Source organism: Gadus chalcogrammus, chromosome 5 (assembly GCF_026213295.1).
Source record: "Gadus chalcogrammus isolate NIFS_2021 chromosome 5, NIFS_Gcha_1.0, whole genome shotgun sequence".
NCBI classification, from domain to species: domain Eukaryota; kingdom Metazoa; phylum Chordata; class Actinopteri; order Gadiformes; family Gadidae; genus Gadus; species Gadus chalcogrammus.
The window spans coordinates 16,332,212-16,353,474 of record NC_079416.1 but is presented as its reverse complement, the minus strand read 5'-3'; the positions used below and the strand labels follow the sequence as shown (position 1 = coordinate 16,353,474).

At 43.5% G+C, this 21,263-nt stretch overlaps 1 protein-coding gene across 1 annotated transcript; it reads left to right on the top strand.

Annotated features, from left to right (window-relative positions):
- The first annotated feature begins 15,216 nt into the window (after nt 1–15,216).
- col10a1a (collagen, type X, alpha 1a) lies at nt 15,217–20,353 on the top strand. Its single transcript, XM_056590016.1, has 3 exons — nt 15,217–15,314; nt 15,819–15,963; nt 17,846–20,353. Exons 1-3 carry the CDS (start codon nt 15,309–15,311, stop codon nt 19,678–19,680), a joined length of 1,986 nt encoding a protein of 661 aa, XP_056445991.1. The 5' UTR covers nt 15,217–15,308; the 3' UTR covers nt 19,681–20,353.
- Nucleotides 20,354–21,263: the final 910 nt, after the last annotated feature.

Below are 21,263 nucleotides of genomic sequence, written 5' to 3'. Positions count from 1 at the left end.
TGCACACTGTGGGTGCTCACACCAAGGGCCCATTCACCTGCTTTACTCTCCACACACACACACACACACACACACACACACACACACACACACACACACACACACACACACACACACACACACACACACACACACACACACACACACACACACACAGGAGAGGGAAAATTAGGGTGCACAGAACCTATGATTTCCACACTTAAACTAGCTCCGGGTCCACTGGACCCGAACACCCTGTGTGTAATATAAATGTGATGGGGGGGTATACAGGGGGGGGTCCTTGAAAATGTTTTCTGATTTATGTTCCTCACAGAAAATGAGCCAAAGCCAATGAATTTTAGTTCAAAAAAATAATTATTTGTATCACTTTTATAAAGCTAAAAACTGAGAACGGGTCCCACAGACCCGAACACATTATGAGGGTTAAATAAGTAATGTGATGTGTAGGACAGCGAGAAATGCAAGGTTGGGGTTGGGGGCATTAAAAACAGATTTCTTGCACTCGTATCAGGGTTTGTCTTTCAGGTTTGTTCGCAATCTGAGGTCGTCTGTGATTTACGCATCTGCCTGCCTGTGCACGGAACCCACATCCAAGCAGTTCTGGCTCCCGGCTCTCTTAAGAGGCTATTTGCCCAGATGGTCCATTCTTCACATGGAAGGAATGGCTTGGTTGGATGTGAAATATGCTATAGTTATGAAGCAAAGCATGCTGACTGTCCAGACATTGGTCTCCCGAGATAAATACACACACACACCACCACCACCACCACCACCGGAGACCCAGTTGGAAGACGGCAAAACAAGAACATTTTCTTCTTGTGCTTTTCTAAAAAGACATTCGAGTCTGAGTTGGAGCTTGTGTTTACTTGTGTCTCCTACTTTTGGAGGACTGCAAAGAAACACAAGTTATGTTTCTAGACGCTGTTGTGGCTTAGCGATGCATTACTTAGCGATGCCTTGGTTTCCATATGTCTGTTCTTCAAGGACATACACGGCTGTAAGAGATTGAACGTCTTACAGACGAGTTACCAAATTAAGACAAGTGAGTCAAGTCCAACAAACATAGTCATGTTGGGGACTTTTCATGTCTTTTTGAGATTGTTAGTTTGCCAGGAAAAAACCAACGTGAACCGTGCCTAGTAACAGGTAGTTCCATAAATATAATGAATACACAATGCTCCTGTTTCGCATTCTGGACCTTTATAGACCCGGCCACAAATTACTGATTCCTGCCGCTTATGACGCATTTTTCAGTCCCTCCGCGGTCTCTGGGAGAATCTTAATTTGCATCCCTTTTGGTAGCAATAATGGTAAGGTAGCAGAAAAACCTAAACGATTGAACCTTCTTTCATTCCCGCCCCCCCACCCCCACCCCCCTTTTTTCTTTTCCACGGTTCAAACTAATGCCGTCGTTTTAAGTAAGTTGGTGGGGGAGAAAAGTTGAAGACGATGATCAAAACATATCTATTTTTTAACTCCCCCCAATGCAGAGGTATCATTTTCATGGCGTTTCTCTACCTTTGGTTTTGGCAGAGGGCCAGGAAGGGAGAAATGTGCCGGGTGGCCAAGATGGAGACACATAGGGGAGAGGCGGCAACCACAGACACCCGCCAAACCCCTTTCCATGTCCAAGTAGACCAGGGGTTCACACACGACATGGGGAAACTGAAAGCAATGGCTTATGGGTAACAAGCACCTATCATCGGCCTAGAAAAGATTCAGCAGATCTTTTGACCCTATTATGTCTATGTAAAGTAAATGCAGTTCATGTTCTGCTTAATGGACCAAATTGTCATTCCTTTTGGGTCATGAGCTGAATGAAGTAGCTTATGATATTATTAGCATTGTACTCACACGCTAAGGGTTTTAAGGCCCGGCATATTTTCCTCAACTCAATGACTTGTACCTGTCAGGCGTACAGAGATACTCCAGTGTTTTCCCTCCACCAGATCTAAATGTATTCCCCAGCTACTTACACAGCATTAGTCTAATCAAGTTCTGTGTACACACACATTAATAACAACTATTTAAGGAGGAGAGTGCGTGGTCGTTTACGGAGAGCACCGTGAAAATTCTTGGCAGTCGCTCATGTTTTTCGCAGTTGGAATCGGCTATGATTATGTTAAGCGGCTTCACCTCGCTTTCGTCTAATGAGGAGAGGCGGAGAGCTTTGAGGTCATTTTTATGATTGTTTCTTATTTCATTCGTTCCTCTAGGCACCAATTTGCACTTTCCATGGATAATTTTCAGGGATGGGAGGGAGGGAAAGCTAGTAATAGAACACATTGAAAAAAAAACTCTTATTTTAACATAGCACAGCTAGATACAATGATGATACAAATGATGAGCTCAAATTAAAAGTGGAACTTTCAACAACATTCAGTAACTTTCTACTCTGTTATGAGCTGTATAGTATTTGCGACGATTGTGGTCACTGTTGTGACTTATAATATCGATTAACCGTAGCTAGCAGTAGTGGTAGCCGGCCACCATCAGATGAATTGCATCAACATCCAATCACATTTAAGGAATATATGATAAGGTGAACTCACTCTGCTTAGCTTTTAAACAACCTAAAAGATTGTCATCTTTCTTCCACCATCCAAAACCCATTCTTGTTCTCGGTCTGGATATTGTCTGACGTGTGCTACAATGTCACATAAGACAGAACGCACATCTGGCTGCTCAGAATGAGCACTATAACGAGGGGGGGGGGGGGGGTCTCTTCACCACTACATCATGGGAGACTGCGGTGTCTGACGTCCCTGATTACAGAGGAACACACGCCGCCGTAGCCTACCCTGAGAAAGTGGAGATTGTAGTGTTACGCATAATTAGACATTTAGCGCCGCACAAGAACACGCCCTGCGCCACAATAGAGCAACCAGGGAGTTTAAAAAAAGCCCGGGAGCCCCCCTCAGATATATCAACCGCTGAAGTAACAGAGGGCCTGCTTAAACTCTGCCACCAGCCAACCTGCACAAAGCTATACTCAGGAGGCTCCGGGGGGGGGCTGGGTGGGTGGGAGAGGGGGTGTGGGGGTGGCAACAACGTTAGCGGTAACCTCTCATGGCCCCTGAGTCGCTCTTCTCTTCAAGTAAGCGTGCAATTTGCACAATCTGTGTATATTTTGTTGCACCGGGAACAGTCCCACGCGCTATCAAGAATGTGGTATCTAGCTATCAAAGCCTCAGCCGAACGTTGTGGACAAATTAGAGGTGCTTTCATGTCTGCAGCATAGAATTACTATTCTATTTCCAAGGATTGGATGGATCTCTCTTTAAGTGTCCTATGAAGCATTCATTTCATGAGCTGGAGTCTTTTTTTCCAAGTGCAACATAACTATCATGGTGAGCCGGAGGAATAGACGGGTTACGAGATGGCGCTGGGCCCATGCCGAGCCCGTCTCCTGCAGCCAAACGCCCTTTCACGGACCCATAGTTGAGGTGTATTTCAGGAGAGTCCTGGAATCAATATGCGTCCCAAAAGGAGCAACATGCACAAAACCACTAGAGAAGGAGATACGTTACCTTGCTGATTTCTGGCTTCAAAAACAATAAAAGAAGAAGAAAATAGACTGGTGAAATAGCACCAAAGGTTAATTTATGTATATTTTTGTTTAACACGATAATCATTACAAAAGGTTTTTGAACTGAAAATGCAATTAACTAAGTAAAAGACAGACGAAAAAGATTTTCAAGAGACAAGCTAAAGTTGCAACATTGTGGTCGTAGCCCTCTAGGAAGTGATGTAATCAGTTGACGACATAGTGGTATAGGACACTTGGGAGTGTGTTAGAGACCTGGGGTCTGTTTTGTATAAAACAGACCTGCAATGACATACAAGTTTATCCCTTCAGTGGCTCTAGCTCAACAGGAAATGATGCAATCCCTCAGCTAGAGGTCATCAGAAGTTTAAAAAACAACAACATAGAATGACTTGGGAGACTGGCAGTCTATTTCATATAAAATAGGATCTCAAGGACATTTACGACTATCTATTTCGGGGCTGTAACCCTACAGGAAATTTTACAAATGGTCATTGGGAGGTCAAAAGAAGATTATTTACGCAGCCCTGAAATTACTTGGGAGTACAATGGAGTCGTTGGTGATGATACATTTTGGGGTTCTAGCTCTGCAAGAAGTGATCATCAAATGCTTGATCTCATGACGTCCAATCCCACAGCCCGCTTCCGAGGCGCCAGCTCTGTTTACATGCCTTAAGGCACAAGTTTCTATTTCTACCGAAAATGGGGAATTTTGAAAGCCCGCCGTACTTACTCTAATGTTGGAGGTCATGCCCCTTTTTGATCAATCTTTCATTCAAAAAAGAGACCACACGGCTCTAGCTTACTTCCAAGTAAATTTATGCCCAATAAATAATTCGTTTTTTCATCTTCTGATGATCTCCCAACGACAATTTTAATCTCTTTCTGTTGTGCTACAGAAAAAAAATATGTATGATCTTATATGTCCCAAGGGCCCTCTTTCATATTAAAGAGACCCCAGGGCTCTAAAACCCTCCCAAGTTTCCTGACCCATGAGGTCACCTACTAATTGCATAACTTCCAGTAGGGCTGGAGCCCTTTAATTAATCATTTTTGTTTACCTTAATACACTGATTCATATAAGAGTCCAGATGTCTCTATCTGACTCCGAAGGCATTCTGTTCCCCCATCAATGGTGTGTTCATTCTTTTTGTGGCCCTCTATTATAAATATCAGACCCGGACTCTAGCACCTTAAGTACCCTCACCTGCTATTTACTTCCTTTCCTGTAGGGCTACGAGCCCTGTGTTAGTAGTTTTAGTTGTATTAAATGCACTCTTTGGTCTGAAACAGACTCCAAGACGACTCTATGAAACCTGCACATTGCATTACTTCCTGTGGCGCTACTACCCCACGTTGATCATTTGAGTACTCTTTTGAAAATCGTTTTAGAAAACGAAATATACATTTTTCATAATTATCTTGGTAAACAAGATGTTTTTTTGGGCTAAGCATCATAACCCCCAGGTCACCTTGTGAAAGTCAGCCTAGTCAATCCCAAAGAAGGAGAATTAATACGTCCCACCCTGGGGCACTCCAAAATCCATTTTTATTGAAAGTACAACATCAAAACACAAAACATCACAGCTAACTACGCAACACAAAGAAAACGATGCAAACAGCATGAAAGCTACGTGGTTTCAGTGTTAGCAGCGTCCATAGCAACAAGCATAACAATGACAGAAAACATTGTATTTACTAAAAAACATCCTTGATATTCACCAAACAAAGATGACCATGGAGGTGGGTCATGGAATGATACATTGTCGGACCACCTTTGCTAAATTACTATATTGTATTACTGCTCCCTACATGAGCTATATTCTCTAGGGAACGGGTCTTTAAGGTGTGGTTTTCTCTGTGGTGAAAGTGCACTTAATGACAGTTTTCTAAAAGGAGCTTTTTCCTTTTGTTTTAACATTGTCTAATCATCAAAACCACCAAACTCTTGAACATATGGTGGAACCTAAACATGTCACTTAACGAAGAAACAAAACCATGGCAACCATGACTTACTTTACACATGTATGTGTGAGCCTGCGTCAATGTGTTGTGAAAGGGGACAGAGTTGTAACCCGTGTTTAAACACAGGAACAGTTGTCTGAAATTCATTTCAAAGTGCCCTGTTTCTCTTCAACTATAGCACAATGTAATGCTGCAAGTATCTACTCCTTAAACATGTCACAATTACTGTTCTCTTCTCTTTTTACCACTGAATATATTGATATCAATCATCATAGAAGTCTAGCATAATCTATATCATATAACTGTTGTTATTCTCGTTTGTTGTGTTTGTTACACAGGTAACAATCTCCTTCTAGGTTTTCCATGCACTCTGATTTGTTTGAAAATTGAGAAATATTGAAAAAAAGGTAGGTATAGGATTAATATCATACAGGCAACAAAGTCTGTTGTGATAAAATATAGTGATTGTGGTTAAGTTGTGCAGTTAAGTACCAGAGAGTATTTTAGTTCCTCTATTTCTGTATCACCTATGTGATACTTTATCGGGGTCCTGAAATCTGAAATGACTCAAAATAGCTCAGCCATTCACCTTCTCCACTCCACGCTTCAGAGATAAACACCCAAATGTCCTCAAGCTCCCAGCTTATAGCGGGGATCAGACCTTGGCAGTTGCTCTCACATTAAGAGAGTATCGGTTAGGGAACTTGACAGGGAAAGATTGTGCAGCGTTTCACTCCCAAAGAGGAAAAAAGAGCTTGACGCTTATAATGTCAGGTTTTGGCACACTTTTCGACCTTTAATTTGCATTGGGTGTTTCGGAGAGAGAGAAGTCCCGGAGCCAGGGATAATGGTGGCTTACAGCTTCTCCTCGTTGTGTGCAGGCGTGGAATATAATTAGCTTAATTTCAGTGAACTGAACCGCTTGTCTCTCTGTGTCACAGATAGGGATCAAAGCCGATCCGCCATCAGCTTTGACAGAGGAGCTTCACATTGTGTACTGTAGCAGGAGTCCTTTTGAGATAAGGTTGCAAAACATTGAGATCAAAGTCTTACACGTTGTGAAACCGTATCCTCTGGGACATTGTTGGAAGAGGCGAGAATGGGTGGGTTATGACTGCAAGGGAACCCACCAATCTGATTTCGAATAGCATACATTTTGGGGCCTGCAGCGTTCAGCCAACTCAAATGAAGTACGAAGTAAAAGTTGAAATAATTTCAGCCATTCTTTGTTATTTAGGGAAAATTTAGTTGTGATGTCAAATCAGTCATTGTCATAACGGCATGGCTTTTACTGTGCTGTATTTACAGGATCATTCAGGTAGCAACCTTTTTGCAGTCTTTATATGGTAAACAGCATGATCCACCTGGTTCACTCTGTGCCTCCCGTGTTTAAAAACTGTTTAACCAACAGGCAAGCACACAGTGACAAAATGAATGTTGATATTCATCTGGTAGTGGTTATCTTGTTCTCCTTGGTCACTAATGACGGTAATTGAACACCATGTTGGACAAATGTTTGTTGAGAATAATTGAGGCAATTTCGGAATATATATACACGTTAAAATGTTAACAATACCCAAATGCATGAGCAATGCAGCAGACTCTCGCAGATAGACACCCTGAACTAGACTTTTTCACACCTACCACACACACACACAAACACACACACACACAGACAGCACAAACACAGACAGTACACTTGGTGTTGATGATGCAGTCTGCATCCATCTTGAGGCAAACACATTTGACCACAGCACCGGCCACTTCAGGAAACCAGAGCCATGCCACTGCCAGTGAGTTTCCAGACATAGAGTGAGTGTGTTTGTCTGTCGTTATGAGTGTGTGTGTGTGTGTGTGTGTGTGTGTGTGTGTGTGTGTGTGTGTGTGTGTGTGTGTGTGTGTGTGTGTGTGTGTGTGTGTGTGTGTGTGTGTGTGTGTGTGTGTGTGTGTGTGTGTGTGTGTGTGTGTGTGTGTGTGTGTGTGTGTGTGTGTGTGTGTGTGTGTGTGTGTGTGTGTGTGTGTACACCTGTTAGGTCCGAGGCAGAATTCAAACATCGGCTATGGTTGCGGTTATTCAACAGCCAGCAGTTTTGGTAATATGCTGAAGAAAACGGGACTAGCCCAGCGTAAACAGAGAGAGAGAGAGAGAGAGAGAGAGAGAGAGAGAGAGAGAGAGAGAGAGAGAGAGAGAGAGAGAGAGAGAGAGAGAGAGAGAGAGAGAGAGAGATTGGTTTAGGTGTACCAATATTAGAACTGTAACACTCTCTTCCTGCACCACAGTACCTCAAGCGTGCCACAGTTGGATATTTTAGTTTGAAATCCACCGCTGAAAATAGCTGAGAAAACTACCACTTGGAAATCCCTTCAAAGTCTGCCATGTGCAGCAATTCCCCCCTCCGCCTCGCATCCACTCTGCAGTAAGTACCCAGTAAAATGCAGCATGCCGCAGAGCCAGGCGTCTTGGGTTATATGGATTTTGAGCTGTACTTTTTAAATACTTATAAACCACATCCATTGGTGTTTCTTTTCTTATCAACAGTTGCTCCCATCTTCCTGGAAAATGAGGTACAAGAGATTCAATGCGAGGAAAAACAGGGGGGGGGGATTAACGGCAAAATCGTTGGGAAAGGCTGGTCAGACATCCCAGAAGAAGCCTGGTAGGGCCTATACTCTGGCCTCTTCTTCCAGTAAGGAAGCTTTCTATGGTCCTTGACGTATAGGCCCTGGGATGCCAGCTTCCCCGGGACATTGTAATTATAACACTGGGAAGAAGAGAAAGGCCCTTACATGGGAATCAACCCCAGTAAGCAGTTCTCTCTTCGCTGGTCAGCTAAGACAACGGCTGCGCACCCAAATGACAGGGCGGCCCGTTGCTGACTCATGGGCTAGGGCTCGCCTTGGACAGGCTCTGACACAATGAGAGGAGGCGCTCTCTCTTCTGCACAGAATCTGTTGTCTCATCAAAATAACAAAACCTCTATCTCTCTTTCATAATATAATGTCAGCCCCCCCCGGCCCTGGCAGACCACCCAGACCTATTTATCAATTTTTGATACGTTGATAAAAAAGGTGCAAGGACACCGTTCCTCTTTACACAATTTGACTGATTATGAAGCTTAAAGTTGAACTGAGGAATCAGTTAGAAATGGACTTGCACATGGTCAGATGGACAAGGAGCTCATCTAGGTGCAGGTTTCGGCTGTCATTCATGGATGAAAGTAGAAATGTAGAATAAAAAGATTAAAAGGCTAAATATTTCATTAGAACTTGGTAAAACAGTTTGTGCAGTATATCTTAAATACCCATTTGGATTCCAAAAATCTCAATAGTGTTCATATTTATCTTATATAATTGCCTTTGTGAATGTATTTATGCTACTTAAAGAAACCTTCAAACACCAGGCCATTAAAGTGCACCGTCTTAACACGCTAACCCAAGCACAGCTCATTTCATTGAAATCAGGCAATAATCGCCCCTTTGTGCTTAAGGTGACATTTTTCCTCCGGTAGTAATGCTATATTTAAGTATTTATGGGCATTTCATTGACCCTTTGCTGTGTTTAGTCTAGATGCCAGTCTCCTGCCACCGGATGACCTATGTCCTACGGTCAATCAGTTTTGAAACACTTTGGTTTTCCCTCTTTGCCACCCTAAACCTAAAAATACATTACTGGAGGAATGAGGTTTTTTTTCTTCTTGAAGCTTGCCTTTCTGCGGAAACGAATGTGAAATATTTGACAAATACTCAAGATGATTTATTTTTGAACCTCTTTAACGTTTCAGGCAAATATTAAAGAGCAAGTCAACCGAAACCCTCTAAACAAGCATACTGGAAAACAAAACACTGAATCTTACCGGTTTTCTTCTGAATATTCCGGGAGATGGCTCTCAGATAGTTGACCAGCGAGAGATGATTTCAAAACTTTCAAAGCAAAGTGGTCCCTTTAGTTAACTATTCTTTTTTAAATTGGTCCAATGTTAAATTTAGACAGCGCAACACACATTTCCATCATGCACAGTCCATGAGGCAACTCATTTGAATTCAACGTAGGTCTGATAAATGAGAACTTCGAACACGAACACAATCAATGAACACAAAAGTCTTGGGCAATAAGTAAACCCTACAATACCGGCATGTGCATAATGGTTCACCTTAACAGTCTTAATTTTTAGAGATCAATTTCATAAAATAATATTAATTTTCAAGTACATTAACTCTACTGTTCAAGTGCATATACAATTTCCAACATGTATGCATACATATTTATATCCCACCACAGACACCGTTATACAACATGGACCTATTTTAGGTGCAGCTGTTTGGATTGCTGTCTCTGGCCTTAACCAGAGCATGTTTCCCTCCCACACCAGCTCCAGGAGACGGCCAGTGCCCTGTGTTTTGTTGAATTGTCAACCCTGCTCCGGTTCATCTCCAACACTTGTCACCGTGGGAGAGACGGTGACGGACGTTTTGGCGCCAAGCTTTTTTATTTTTATTTTGGAATAGACCTGACTGGATCCAAATGTGCTATCACAACAGTAGCCTAGGCCGAGGCCTATGTCATTATGGCGCAGAGCTAAGTGCGGTATAGAAACTCCTGCAGGAGGAATTGTGTAGTAGAGTAACCTTCTAGGAAGGGTGTCACGCTTGTCATTCATCATCCCCAAAACTGACACTTTACATCCTGAACATGGGCTTGGCCACTTTGTATTTTTGTTTTCCCTTTTTATTTTACCGGTAAAACAAAAAAGAAGGTTAAGCATACTAAATATATAGAGTAGGAACAGAGTTTAAGAGTTTAATGTCTCCTTCACATAGTTACAGGTCAGGTGGGGTACAGGTGAGTTAAAGGTAGGCCGAAGACATACAAATATATAAATGCTGCTAGGAAATGGCTGGCATTGTCTGACAGAGACAGTGTTTGTCCTTTTTACTTGCCATAGACAGTGAAGCCTACAATTTTCAGCTTGATGTGTGGGATTAGTCGTTATCCCTAAATACAGCACGCATCCAACCCACACTTAAGCCCTGAGGATTCCATTAACGGGACTTTATTTAACTTTGATATCCATGAGTGATCCCAAATTAAGCAAAAGGGGTATGATTTGGAAAAGAAAAGAGAAAAAAACACACAATGACGTTGTTAAAAACCAAATCAGGTGGCTTACACGACTCAAGTATACTTTGAAAGATTGAGAAACCCCCAAATCACTTTTATAAATTTACACCTTTTCTGTTTGGGTCTCACAAATTGTCGCTGCAGTATTCTCTGTGATTTTTGGCTCACTATTTATCTATAATTTTTTGTAAATATACAAGGGTTCTGACACTTCCGGCTAAAAAATATTTTCCAGAGTGTTCGTTTTCTATTGACTGGGTTTGATGTGATGTGCGTTTTGACAACGTTTGCCTCTCGCACCTGATCCTAAGGAACCCAGATTACCCTTAAAGTATTATTTGTATCTCCTTCTAAAACAGGGGCAATACCCTGTAAATACATGCCTTTATTTTCCTTTTTGAGGAAGAACAGAGCACAAGGGGTTAAAGAGCCTCTAAAATATATAGTCATGACCTTTCGACCTTTGTCACACTGTCTAGGGCAAAGTGTCATTCCTTCAACACCCTATAAAGCGTTCCCTTTGGTCTGCATGGTGGTTTAAAATAACTTTTTGGCAGCCACTACGACGTGTTCATTTACAAAACAAAGCCCTCTAAAAACTGCCACAAACAAAACACTGAGTCAGGACTGGCTAGAACAATCCAGAGAGCCCAAATGATCCTGGAAATGCAACTCTTCAACTCAATTTCAGTCTGAAGTATGTTTGGTTGAACAAAGGTTTTGTCGAGTAACAATAGACAAGACTTTAGTTTTACAGAGGGCCAGTGCAATAAAAGTCAAGAAAAGAGTTTCACCCCTTCTCATTTTAAACTAATTTTTGTTCAAAATAATTTGAAATTAAGATTTTCAAAGTGTGGGTCGCAGTAGGGGACTAAGTTAACAAACTATATGCATAGATGCCCATCTCAGCAATGCCCTCAAGCCATTCTGCCCCCTTCTGCCTCTTGTCCCCCTTTAAGATACATGTGTTCATAACTCTGGACACATTTCAATTGACTCAGTGGTCGGTGTGCTACAACCCAAAACACAGAAACATCCTGTTGCCATATTCCTCATTGAAGAACCCCATGACGGCCTTCTTGTTTCTCCTGCGGGCTTCCAGGTCCTGATCACCGGGGGGGAGGGGTTCCTCACCCCTGACTTTGGGGCCGGAGCTACCCTGTTTCGCCTCTACTTCCGGGCCCCGGCTTGGCCCCTGTGTTTGTATTTTTGGGACCCTGTAATTTCCCCACCAATCACTCCGAGGGGCCCCCTTCAGGCCTACCATTCATAAAGCTCAAAGTAGCTCTTAGCGGTCTGCAGAGTTTATTGAAACATTAAATTCGTATCCCAGCCGTGATGGTGTATCTTTAGCCATTGCTCAACTCACGTGTCCTGTTCTTTCTGCCTGACATCAACCACCAATTATGTTGCTCTTCTTGGGTGTGGGCTGAGGGTAAGGGCAGCAGCATCCATTCCTGGGCACCGGAGCAGGGGAAAAAACACAGAAAATGTAGACGAGACATATTGTTACCTTGTTGCTGTACGGTGTGTGTGTGTGTGTGTGTGTGTGTGTGTGTGTGTGTGTGTGTGTGTGTGTGTGTGTGTGTGTGTGTGTGTGTGTGTGTGTGTGTGTGTGTGTGTGTGTGTGTGTGTGTGTGTGTGTGTGTGTGTGTGTGTGGGACACCCACACACACACACACACACATAATACAGATTTAATATACCCTCAATGACGTTAGGCCATGTAAGAATACAATTATGGAAGCCCATATTCTTTGAGTAAAAGGGTTTAACGTGCCATATGTGTGGGGACAATGAGGTGACAATGGATTATATGCATGTGATTTACATTGGTAACGTCTACTTCATTAAACATATGGGACCGACGTCATCCACTTTTAATTGGAAGCTTGTTAAGTGGCTACTTAATGGTAATTGCAAGGAGGCTCGACTACCACATCAGACTATTGGGGATGTAAACGAGCCAAGTGAAATTCACAAGAGCAAGAAACCCAGAGAGAAGTTCAGCAGGTTTCTCCCAGAGGCATGGGCAGAGAATAAAAGGAGGATATGTTATGAGGATACAAACAACATCAAAACCGCCATGTTCATTTGAATGTGGCTTGTTCAAATTATTACGCGCAAACCGCTTTCTGAACACTACTGTTTTAATACATGAATGGGCTGAAGAAGATGAATCATGGAAAGAAAGGGAAAATCAACAGAAGAAAAAAGAAAGCTGTTGATGGTGTTTTTTCTCTTTTGATAGAGCATTAAACGCAATCGAAACCTTAGAACATAATAAAACCTTGACTCCGCCCTCCCTGGCTCTGTCGTTTATGCATCTAAATCTGACAAGGGCTGGCAGCATCCCCTGGCTTCCATCGAGACCATTAAAAAAAGGCCTTTAAAATCACAAATTATAGCCAAGATATGTAAAAACAACTTTGCATACTGTAGATTTTATGTGGCAGTTGGCATCCAATCAATGATATTTTATATTTCCAACCACCCTCTTTCTTTATTTGCAAGATTATTTTATAATTTCAAGACTCAACCTGTATCCAGCTCAAAACTCGAACCTTGTCTGGAATTTATATTCGCATCATTTAGAAATGTGCTTTTATCACCTCAGCTGTTGGTCTACATGTCATGTGTGAAAAAAGGGCTCAGCATGAACTTTGTGACAACACCACGGGCCCACACTGCTGTCTCTTCTATTCAGGAATCATGAACAAATGGAAATGTTTGGATGTTAGGAAAAACTGCAAATTGCATTACATTTAATTTGTAAGAAATTGCAAACAATGTCTGTCACGCATGATTAAGTGCTCCAAGCTGCTTCGAGGTAGCACTTTAGAAAATTACACTTAATTTGGTCTAGTTCTGGAAGAAACGGTTAAAAAGAGCCCTAGGTTATCTAGAATCTTTAATTATACCTCAAAGAAAAATGTGTTTCACAGTGGCACTTGTGCTATAGTTTTCTCCTAAACAACGCTGCTTAAAGCACTTTATCAGTCAACAGCACACATATCTTGGAACACATGGAGAGGGTTGGGGGGGGGGGGGGGGTGGTGCTCCTATAGAGTGTCGCATGTTCAGCAAAAAATGTTAAGGGATGGGCTGCAGCCTAACCTACACATCGTTTATGGGTACTTGTGTATGGCAGGACATGTGATTATTTGGGTGTATGCGTTTCCTATGTGGCCTCTGGTCGAATTGAGAAATTACAGTTGGAGGATGCTAAAGTAAGCAGGAAAAGCAAGGTGTATGGTGAAGGGAGGATAATACAGGAGAGTAATGCTGATTGAGGAAATACAACATCATGTGTAATTGCAGTAAAGAGATCTCAAGCTTGTGATCCACAGCGCATGTAATAAGAAGGCCAAAATTAACAACGAGCGACCACAGCAGTTACTCCTCGAGCTCATCAGAGGCTCTCCACTCGAGGTACAGAAGTGCAAGCTGCCACCTGGTGGCGGTTTTACGGAACTGCGCACATGGCCCTGACAGTGGACACTGCCCTGCTTTCACATCCTGAGGGAAACAGCTCCACACGACCTTCCCAGATCTTTATATAGTTTTATTAGCAATGTACTGACCAGGGCTCTGGCAAAAATACACCAACTAAGGACTATAAGCCGTTGAACCAACAGCGACTTAAATAGTGTGTTTTCGCACAAAATTGAACGCTTCTCTGTACTCCATTGGCCCTGAATAAACAGGTGGACCCGAATGTAGTTCTATCTGTTTATTTATTTCAAGAGGGAAAAGTAAACGTATTCCACAACATTAGACACAAATAATGATTTGACATGAAATAAAGATTTCTATATAAGACTTGGGATTTGAGACTTTGCCTGCTAAACGCAAAGGAAAGCAAAGGGGATATATTGGTACCGTTATGTTACAGTTGGCTAGTGTTACACCACATCATACTGTTCTCTGTTTACCTTGAGACCCCGCAGACAACCATGGGAAGTCAAAGAGTCTGGTAGGACAGACAGACAGAAGGGGACGGGAATTTATAGTTTTTATTACGGAACAGCTTCAGTCACCTCTTTAATTTATATGAAGCAATATAAATAATATGATGGAAAAAATGTGAAGTGTGATTATCAACAAAAAACACCCAGAATAATGTTTAAAAATGTTGAAAATGAACAAAGAATATTAACTATATTTACTCTATAGTATACTACAAAGTGAAAGATATAAACAATAAAGTGACGTGAACAACCAAGAATCAAAAAAGTCTGAATGAGAGACGAAACAGAACAGTTTTTCACTATAAGAGTCACAAAGTTGACTCAATTATAATACATGGCATTTCACTTTCCTTCTTTTTTACGCTCAACTGGTGCCTGATCATTTTGTAGTTCAGAAGAAATCTAAAATAAGTGATAATCATGTGTCTGGAGCTTCAATCCCTGGAGGCACCCTGATGTGACATGCCTGCATTGGGCAGATCTGCCTGTTAATTACAGCTCTGCTCTTCGATGGGAGGCCCTTGGTGCGGTGGGGGCTTTTCCTTTTTTCCTCAACTTTGCACTGGGAAGATATAGTATAAATACTCACACCATCGTCCTCTCAAGCAGCATATTCCCTCTCAGTGCTCCAACCCTAAGGATACAAAGAGGCACCAGAGCTCAGTGGTGCTGAAGATCGCCAGTGTTTTTTCCTTCCTTGTTTTGGATGCCGGTACGTGTGTTTTTGTTCTGCCTCTCTACTCTCTGTCAGTGGAGCAAGCATTTTAGGAACGGTTTTGGGTTCTCATACCCTGGGTGTTTGGACTGGCTCATTCAGGGAGGAATCAGACAAGCCCGGCAGACTTGGGACTGTGTGTCTGCAGAGCAGGGACTTTAGAGTCGGCCCTCCCGGCCTGGGTGATGCTCCGCAGTGTCTGCCGCTGCACAGCGGAGGCACAGGGAAGCCTAGATAGCACAACTGAATACAAACTTAGAAGAACTCTTAGAAACTGCACTGTGCTCTCTTGTTTGCTGCTTTCAACCATTTGGATTGAAGATGTAGAGTTGAAGTCAACATTAACTATACTTCTGAAGTTATCTTTACTTCCTAAATTCATTGCCTTGATTGTTTTATTTGTACATCATACATCATTGCATGAATGGAGCTTAAGACTCCTTCGGACTGAGTTTGACGCTGGTGTGTTCATCCTGTGTTTCCTCTCCTTACTGTCTACAGGTTTGCCATTTGAAGATGGACCTTCGCGTTGCTAGCATCCTCCTGCTGCTGGTTGCCTTGACAGCAGCCCATGGAGAGAGATACGTGGTGAAGAAGGTGGTGAAGGCCGCCCCTCAGTACCAGCCCTACTCCGTCAAGAGCCAGGGTAAGACATGCTCATGCTAGCGCATGCTTCTTCTCCACTTTTCAAGTGTTTCTTTGCTAACTCAGTCCAGAGCTAAGTGACATTTTCTGACAGTTAGGACATCCCGAAACACATTTAAAAGAGAGCTACATTTTAAAAAAGCCCATTTGTACATGTATATACAAAGGTTCTTTGCCCTTAAACATAGTCTTTAATATTGTGTCTTACCTTAGCACTCAGCTGCTGGATTAGCATGTGAACGCCATAGACAAGGCCACTTTTTGAAACTTGAGGCTGAATTTGCCCTAATGCCGGTTCCTGCCCTGATTGGCTACAGGGGAGTGAGGAGTGGCCAATGAGATTGTCCAATCAGATCCTGTATTTGTGTAATACGTAGAGTCTGTTTTGCATTGCCTAGTGCTTATATTCTCCTCTGCTCATCCCTTTAGAACTAGTGAAATGCTCGATACAAACGCGCATGCTCCAATCGGCCTGTTGCTTGGCCTTATTGCTGCTTGCAGTTTTTTAGGGAAGCGTTCATTCAAACAACTTCACACTTGACACTGCGCTTCCTTGGGTTATCAGCAACAGCCTACAGCATCAAGTGAGAAGTAGATTGAATGAACAGTTGTCAAAAGAAATCATACAAAGACATAGGCCTACATACATACATACATACATACATACATGTATGTATGTATGTATGTATGTATGTATGTATGTATGTATACAAACATACATACATGCAAACATACATACATACATACATACATACATACATACATACATACATACATACATACATACATACATACATACATACATACATACATACATACATACATACATACCCACATACATGCATAGATCCATACATCCATACGTGCATACATATGTATGCATACATAGGTACATACATTATTACATACAGAGACCTACACAATTTTTGTTTAAAATATGTCCATTTGGATAGGTGTATAATATCATACATTTAGCATATAAATAACTAGCCAATTGAAAAAACAATTATACAATTCAATTAGTAAATCATTCAAATAATAAGTAATTATAACTCAACATTAAAAAACAGAACATTATAAAAAATAGATATTATTATTTAATTGTTATATTGGTATGACAGTATGTGGTATGGCCTAAACTTTACCTCACACTGTAAACTCATGGATATTTAACTTAAAAGGAACCATGTGACCCAAATAGAACTAGGTTGCGTGCATTTTGTAGAATTATATTTAGTTGGACTGTGACAATTACAGTGCAGTCACCCAGCAGAAGTGTGGTTTGTTTGGGTGTGCCCACCTCACACAGAAGCAGAAACATCTGTTTTGCTTAATTCAAACTGGGCTATGATTAGGCTCTTACAGGCGGGGTTATGCAGCCCCATCAAGGCAGTGTATTAAAAATAGAAGAAAAAAGAAACGTTGTAAAGGGTGCTTTACAAACAGTTTCCCAGGTAGTTTTTAAGTTATACTACAATCACCATTACATGGGGTTATCATTTGAATCCTTGAGAAATATTTAGTATAAGGCTTAAAACATCCCATTTAGGGGGGCAGGCGATGAAGTTTAGAACTCTTACTTCTGTCAACATATTTAATTATACAATAATGTAGTCAAACTTTAATGCTAATAAATAGGTTCACAATAAACAATCAATCAATCAATTAACAGCTGTGGAGATAATACGAACACATTGTTAAAATATAATTTTAGTAATAGAATAGAACGATTATTATTAATATTATTTTTGTTAATCAGCATTATCATCATTATTATTTATTATTACTATTAGTTTATTATATATTGTTGAATTTGGACTGTTTTGAATTGTATATATTTTTTCTTTCCTTTTTCATAATGATTTGTGTTTTTATCTCCACAGCGGTCGCAGGTGAGCCTGGAGCCCCAGGTGAGCCTGGCCCCGAGGGTCCCGAAGGGCCTGCTGGCCCCCAAGGTGAGAGCGCTGAGGGTATGCCCGGACCCGAGGGCCCCCCTGGACCCCCTGGCTCTCCTGGACACTCCATTGCTGGCAAGCCTGGATCCGCAGGTGGACCTGGAAAGCCTGGCATCCCTGGAGCTCATGGCGAGAAGGGAGACACTGGCGCCTCCGGGCCCCAGGGACCCCGCGGCATGCCCGGCCCATCTGGCAGCCCCGGCCCCTCTGGTCTGTCCGCCACTGGCAAGCCTGGTGCGTCCGGCCTTCCAGGAGCCAACGGAGCCAGAGGAGAGACCGGTCTTAAGGGACACCCAGGTGTACCTGGCCTGACCGGCCAGAAGGGAGATAGAGGGGTGGGAATTGTTGGACCCCAGGGTGAGACAGGAGCAGAGGGACCCGAGGGTCCCACTGGAGCCCCCGGTCAGTCCGCTGTAGGTAAGCCAGGAAAGCCAGGTATGAGCGGCGAGCCAGGGAAGCCCGGCAGCTCAGGTAGGGACGGTGCCGCCGGCCCTATGGGACCCCAGGGACCCAAGGGACACACTGGTGCCCCCGGTATCGGTATGGCAGGCAAGCCAGGTGAGAACGGTGCCCCAGGCATGCCTGGATCCGTCGGTCCTAAAGGCCACACCGGACCCGCCGGAGCCACTGGTGCTCCTGGTGTCCCCGGCTACGGAAAGCCAGGTGCTAACGGAGAGAAGGGAGCAGTTGGAGCCACAGGTAGCACAGGTAGCACTGGTCAGAAGGGAGAGCAGGGAGCCAGCGGACACACCGGCGCTACTGGTTCCTCTGGACCCACTGGCCCGACCGGCGCACAGGGCTCCAGAGGTTTCCCAGGAGAGAGCGGCGCCGTCGGCCCCAAGGGTGACGCAGGTGCCAGCGGAGCTCAGGGACCTAAGGGATACAAGGGAGATCAGGGTCTGCAGGGATTCCAGGGAAAGCAGGGTTATCCAGGTGCCGCCGGCCCCACCGGCCCCAGAGGAGCCACCGGTGCTCAGGGAAACAAAGGTGACCTCGGCGCCCCAGGCGCGTCTGGCAGCAACGGTGTCCCCGGCCCCGCTGGACCTAAAGGTCACCCCGGCCGCGCAGGCGAGAACGGTGCCTCTGGCGCTGATGGCGCCCCCGGCTCCAGAGGACCCGCTGGGCCTTCTGGTGCAGTCGGCGCTCCCGGCCTGAAGGGACATCCCGGTCTTACCGGTGCCCCCGGCCCCGCTGGCCTGAGCGCCAAGGGCATTGCCGGCCCCCAGGGTCCCCCCGGCCTCCCCGGTGACAACGGAAACGATGGATCCGAGGGTCCCGCCGGCCCCCCCGGCCCCCCCGGCCCCCCTGGCGAGGTTGTGTTTGAGAAGAGCAAGGGCATGGGCATGGGCGAGGTCATGGTCAAGTCCCCAATGTCCGCCTTCACCGTGTCTCTGGTCACCCCTTACCCAGCTGCTGGCACTCCTATCAAGTTTGACCAGGTTGTGTACAACGCCGAGAACCACTTTGACACCGAGACCGGCATGTTCACCTGCCAGGTGCCCGGCGTGTACTACTTCTCTTACACCATCCACGTGAACGGAGCCAACGCTCTGGTGGCTCTGTACAAGAACGGCCAGCCCGTCATGTTCAGCTATGACGAGTACAGCAAGGGCTTCCTGGACCAGATGTCCGGCAGCGCCGTCCTTCTGCTCGACGAGCAGGACACAGTCTACATGCAGATCCCCGACGACGAGGCCAACGGTGTCTTTGCCGCAGAGAACGTGCACTGCTCCTTCTCTGGGTTCCTCATTGCCTCCACGTGATGGGAGAATACAAGCACTGGCACAGGGTTCCCCTAAAGCCACACATCTGAATTTGCCGTCTATTTCTCAAATTATAGCACCGACTCGCTGTTTTGGTTTCCTCAGCCCAACATGGGCAGGTAGTTGAGTGTCTTCTTTGAGAAATGGTAGCATATCAACTTGAAAACACACACAAGAAAAGGGTGCTAGGAAGAAGGAGATTTAATTTATGAAAACAGGTTATCAGGGATAGGGGAAGCAATCCACAGTTACCAGGGAACTTTTTGCAATGGAAACAGCATGTGAAAATTAAGGTGTTGTGTCCTGATTATTTCTTTCCCAATCTAATTCTTTTTTTTTTCTACGGATTTCAACTGTTGTTTCTTATATTTGTGTTTGTCTTTTGTGATTTTCGCACAACTTTTTTTTTGGGTGACCAATAATCGTATTACAGTACACATAGTTTTCCTGTGCAAAATGTTGTACCTGTTGTCTGTATGTGGCTTGCATATTGTGAAATGATGATGGTCAAATTGACTGTTATAATGAGACATGATATCAGACACAAACAACAGTTTCCTTCACAATTGTTCAACATCATTGTAACCCTAAAAATGCATTATGTCATGTAAAGCATGATGGCCAAAATAAAAGATGACTAACTAAACAGTTTTGTCTTGAGTAGTTGTTCTCTTTTTGCAAAAAAGTAACTCACTCTGTTAAAATAATGACCTATATTGTTCACATAAAAAGCTAGACCTTCTACAGCGGTTGTAAAAAGTCTCTTGAGGATGTGTGAAATTTTATAGACAGTCTTAAATTTTCCATTGTACCCTTCTTCCTCCAATCTCTTTCCTTCAAAGCCCATAAGGGAAAGTTTAAAATCACAAAATGTACAGATGAATCGTAGACAAAGCTAATTAAAGTTGAATGGCTTCTTTGCCTTGTTTTAAACTTTTGGTAAAGCTGCAAATCTGGTAAACCTTTGAAGCTTAACAACAGCTACAACCATCTCCCCCTCTCTCTCTCTCTCTCTCTCGCTCGCTCTCTCCCCCTTCTCTCTCTCTCTCTCTCTCTCTCTCTCTCTCTCTCCTCTCCTCTCTCTCTCTCTCTCTCTCTCTCTCTCTCTCTCTCTCCTCTCTCTCTCTCTCTCTTCCTCTCTCCATTCCTTCATCTCTCTCGATCTCCACCTCAACCTCTCTTCTTACCTCCGTCCTGCTCTCTCTCCATCCCAGCCTCTCTTCCTCCCTCCCTCTCTCCCTCCCTCCCTCCCTCCCTCTCCTTGTTAAATTGTGTAATAACCCTTATTTGGAAATCATACACCATATATTTTTACTGGACATGTCACAAAAAGTTTGCAAGTGCCATCAAATTATGTTGAGCACTGACAACCTCAAAGTAAGTTCAAAACGAGTTGATTGGCCAACAATATAAATCAAGATACCTAAATACAAAAAAAACAACTGTACAGAATAAGAACGGCAAATGCAAAAGTCAACACACGACTGCGGCAGTTCAAATAATATATTTGCTTCCCCATGCTGTTGTATTTTCTGAACACTCTTTAATGACTTCCTATATAAGTCCTTCCTGCATTGGAGCTA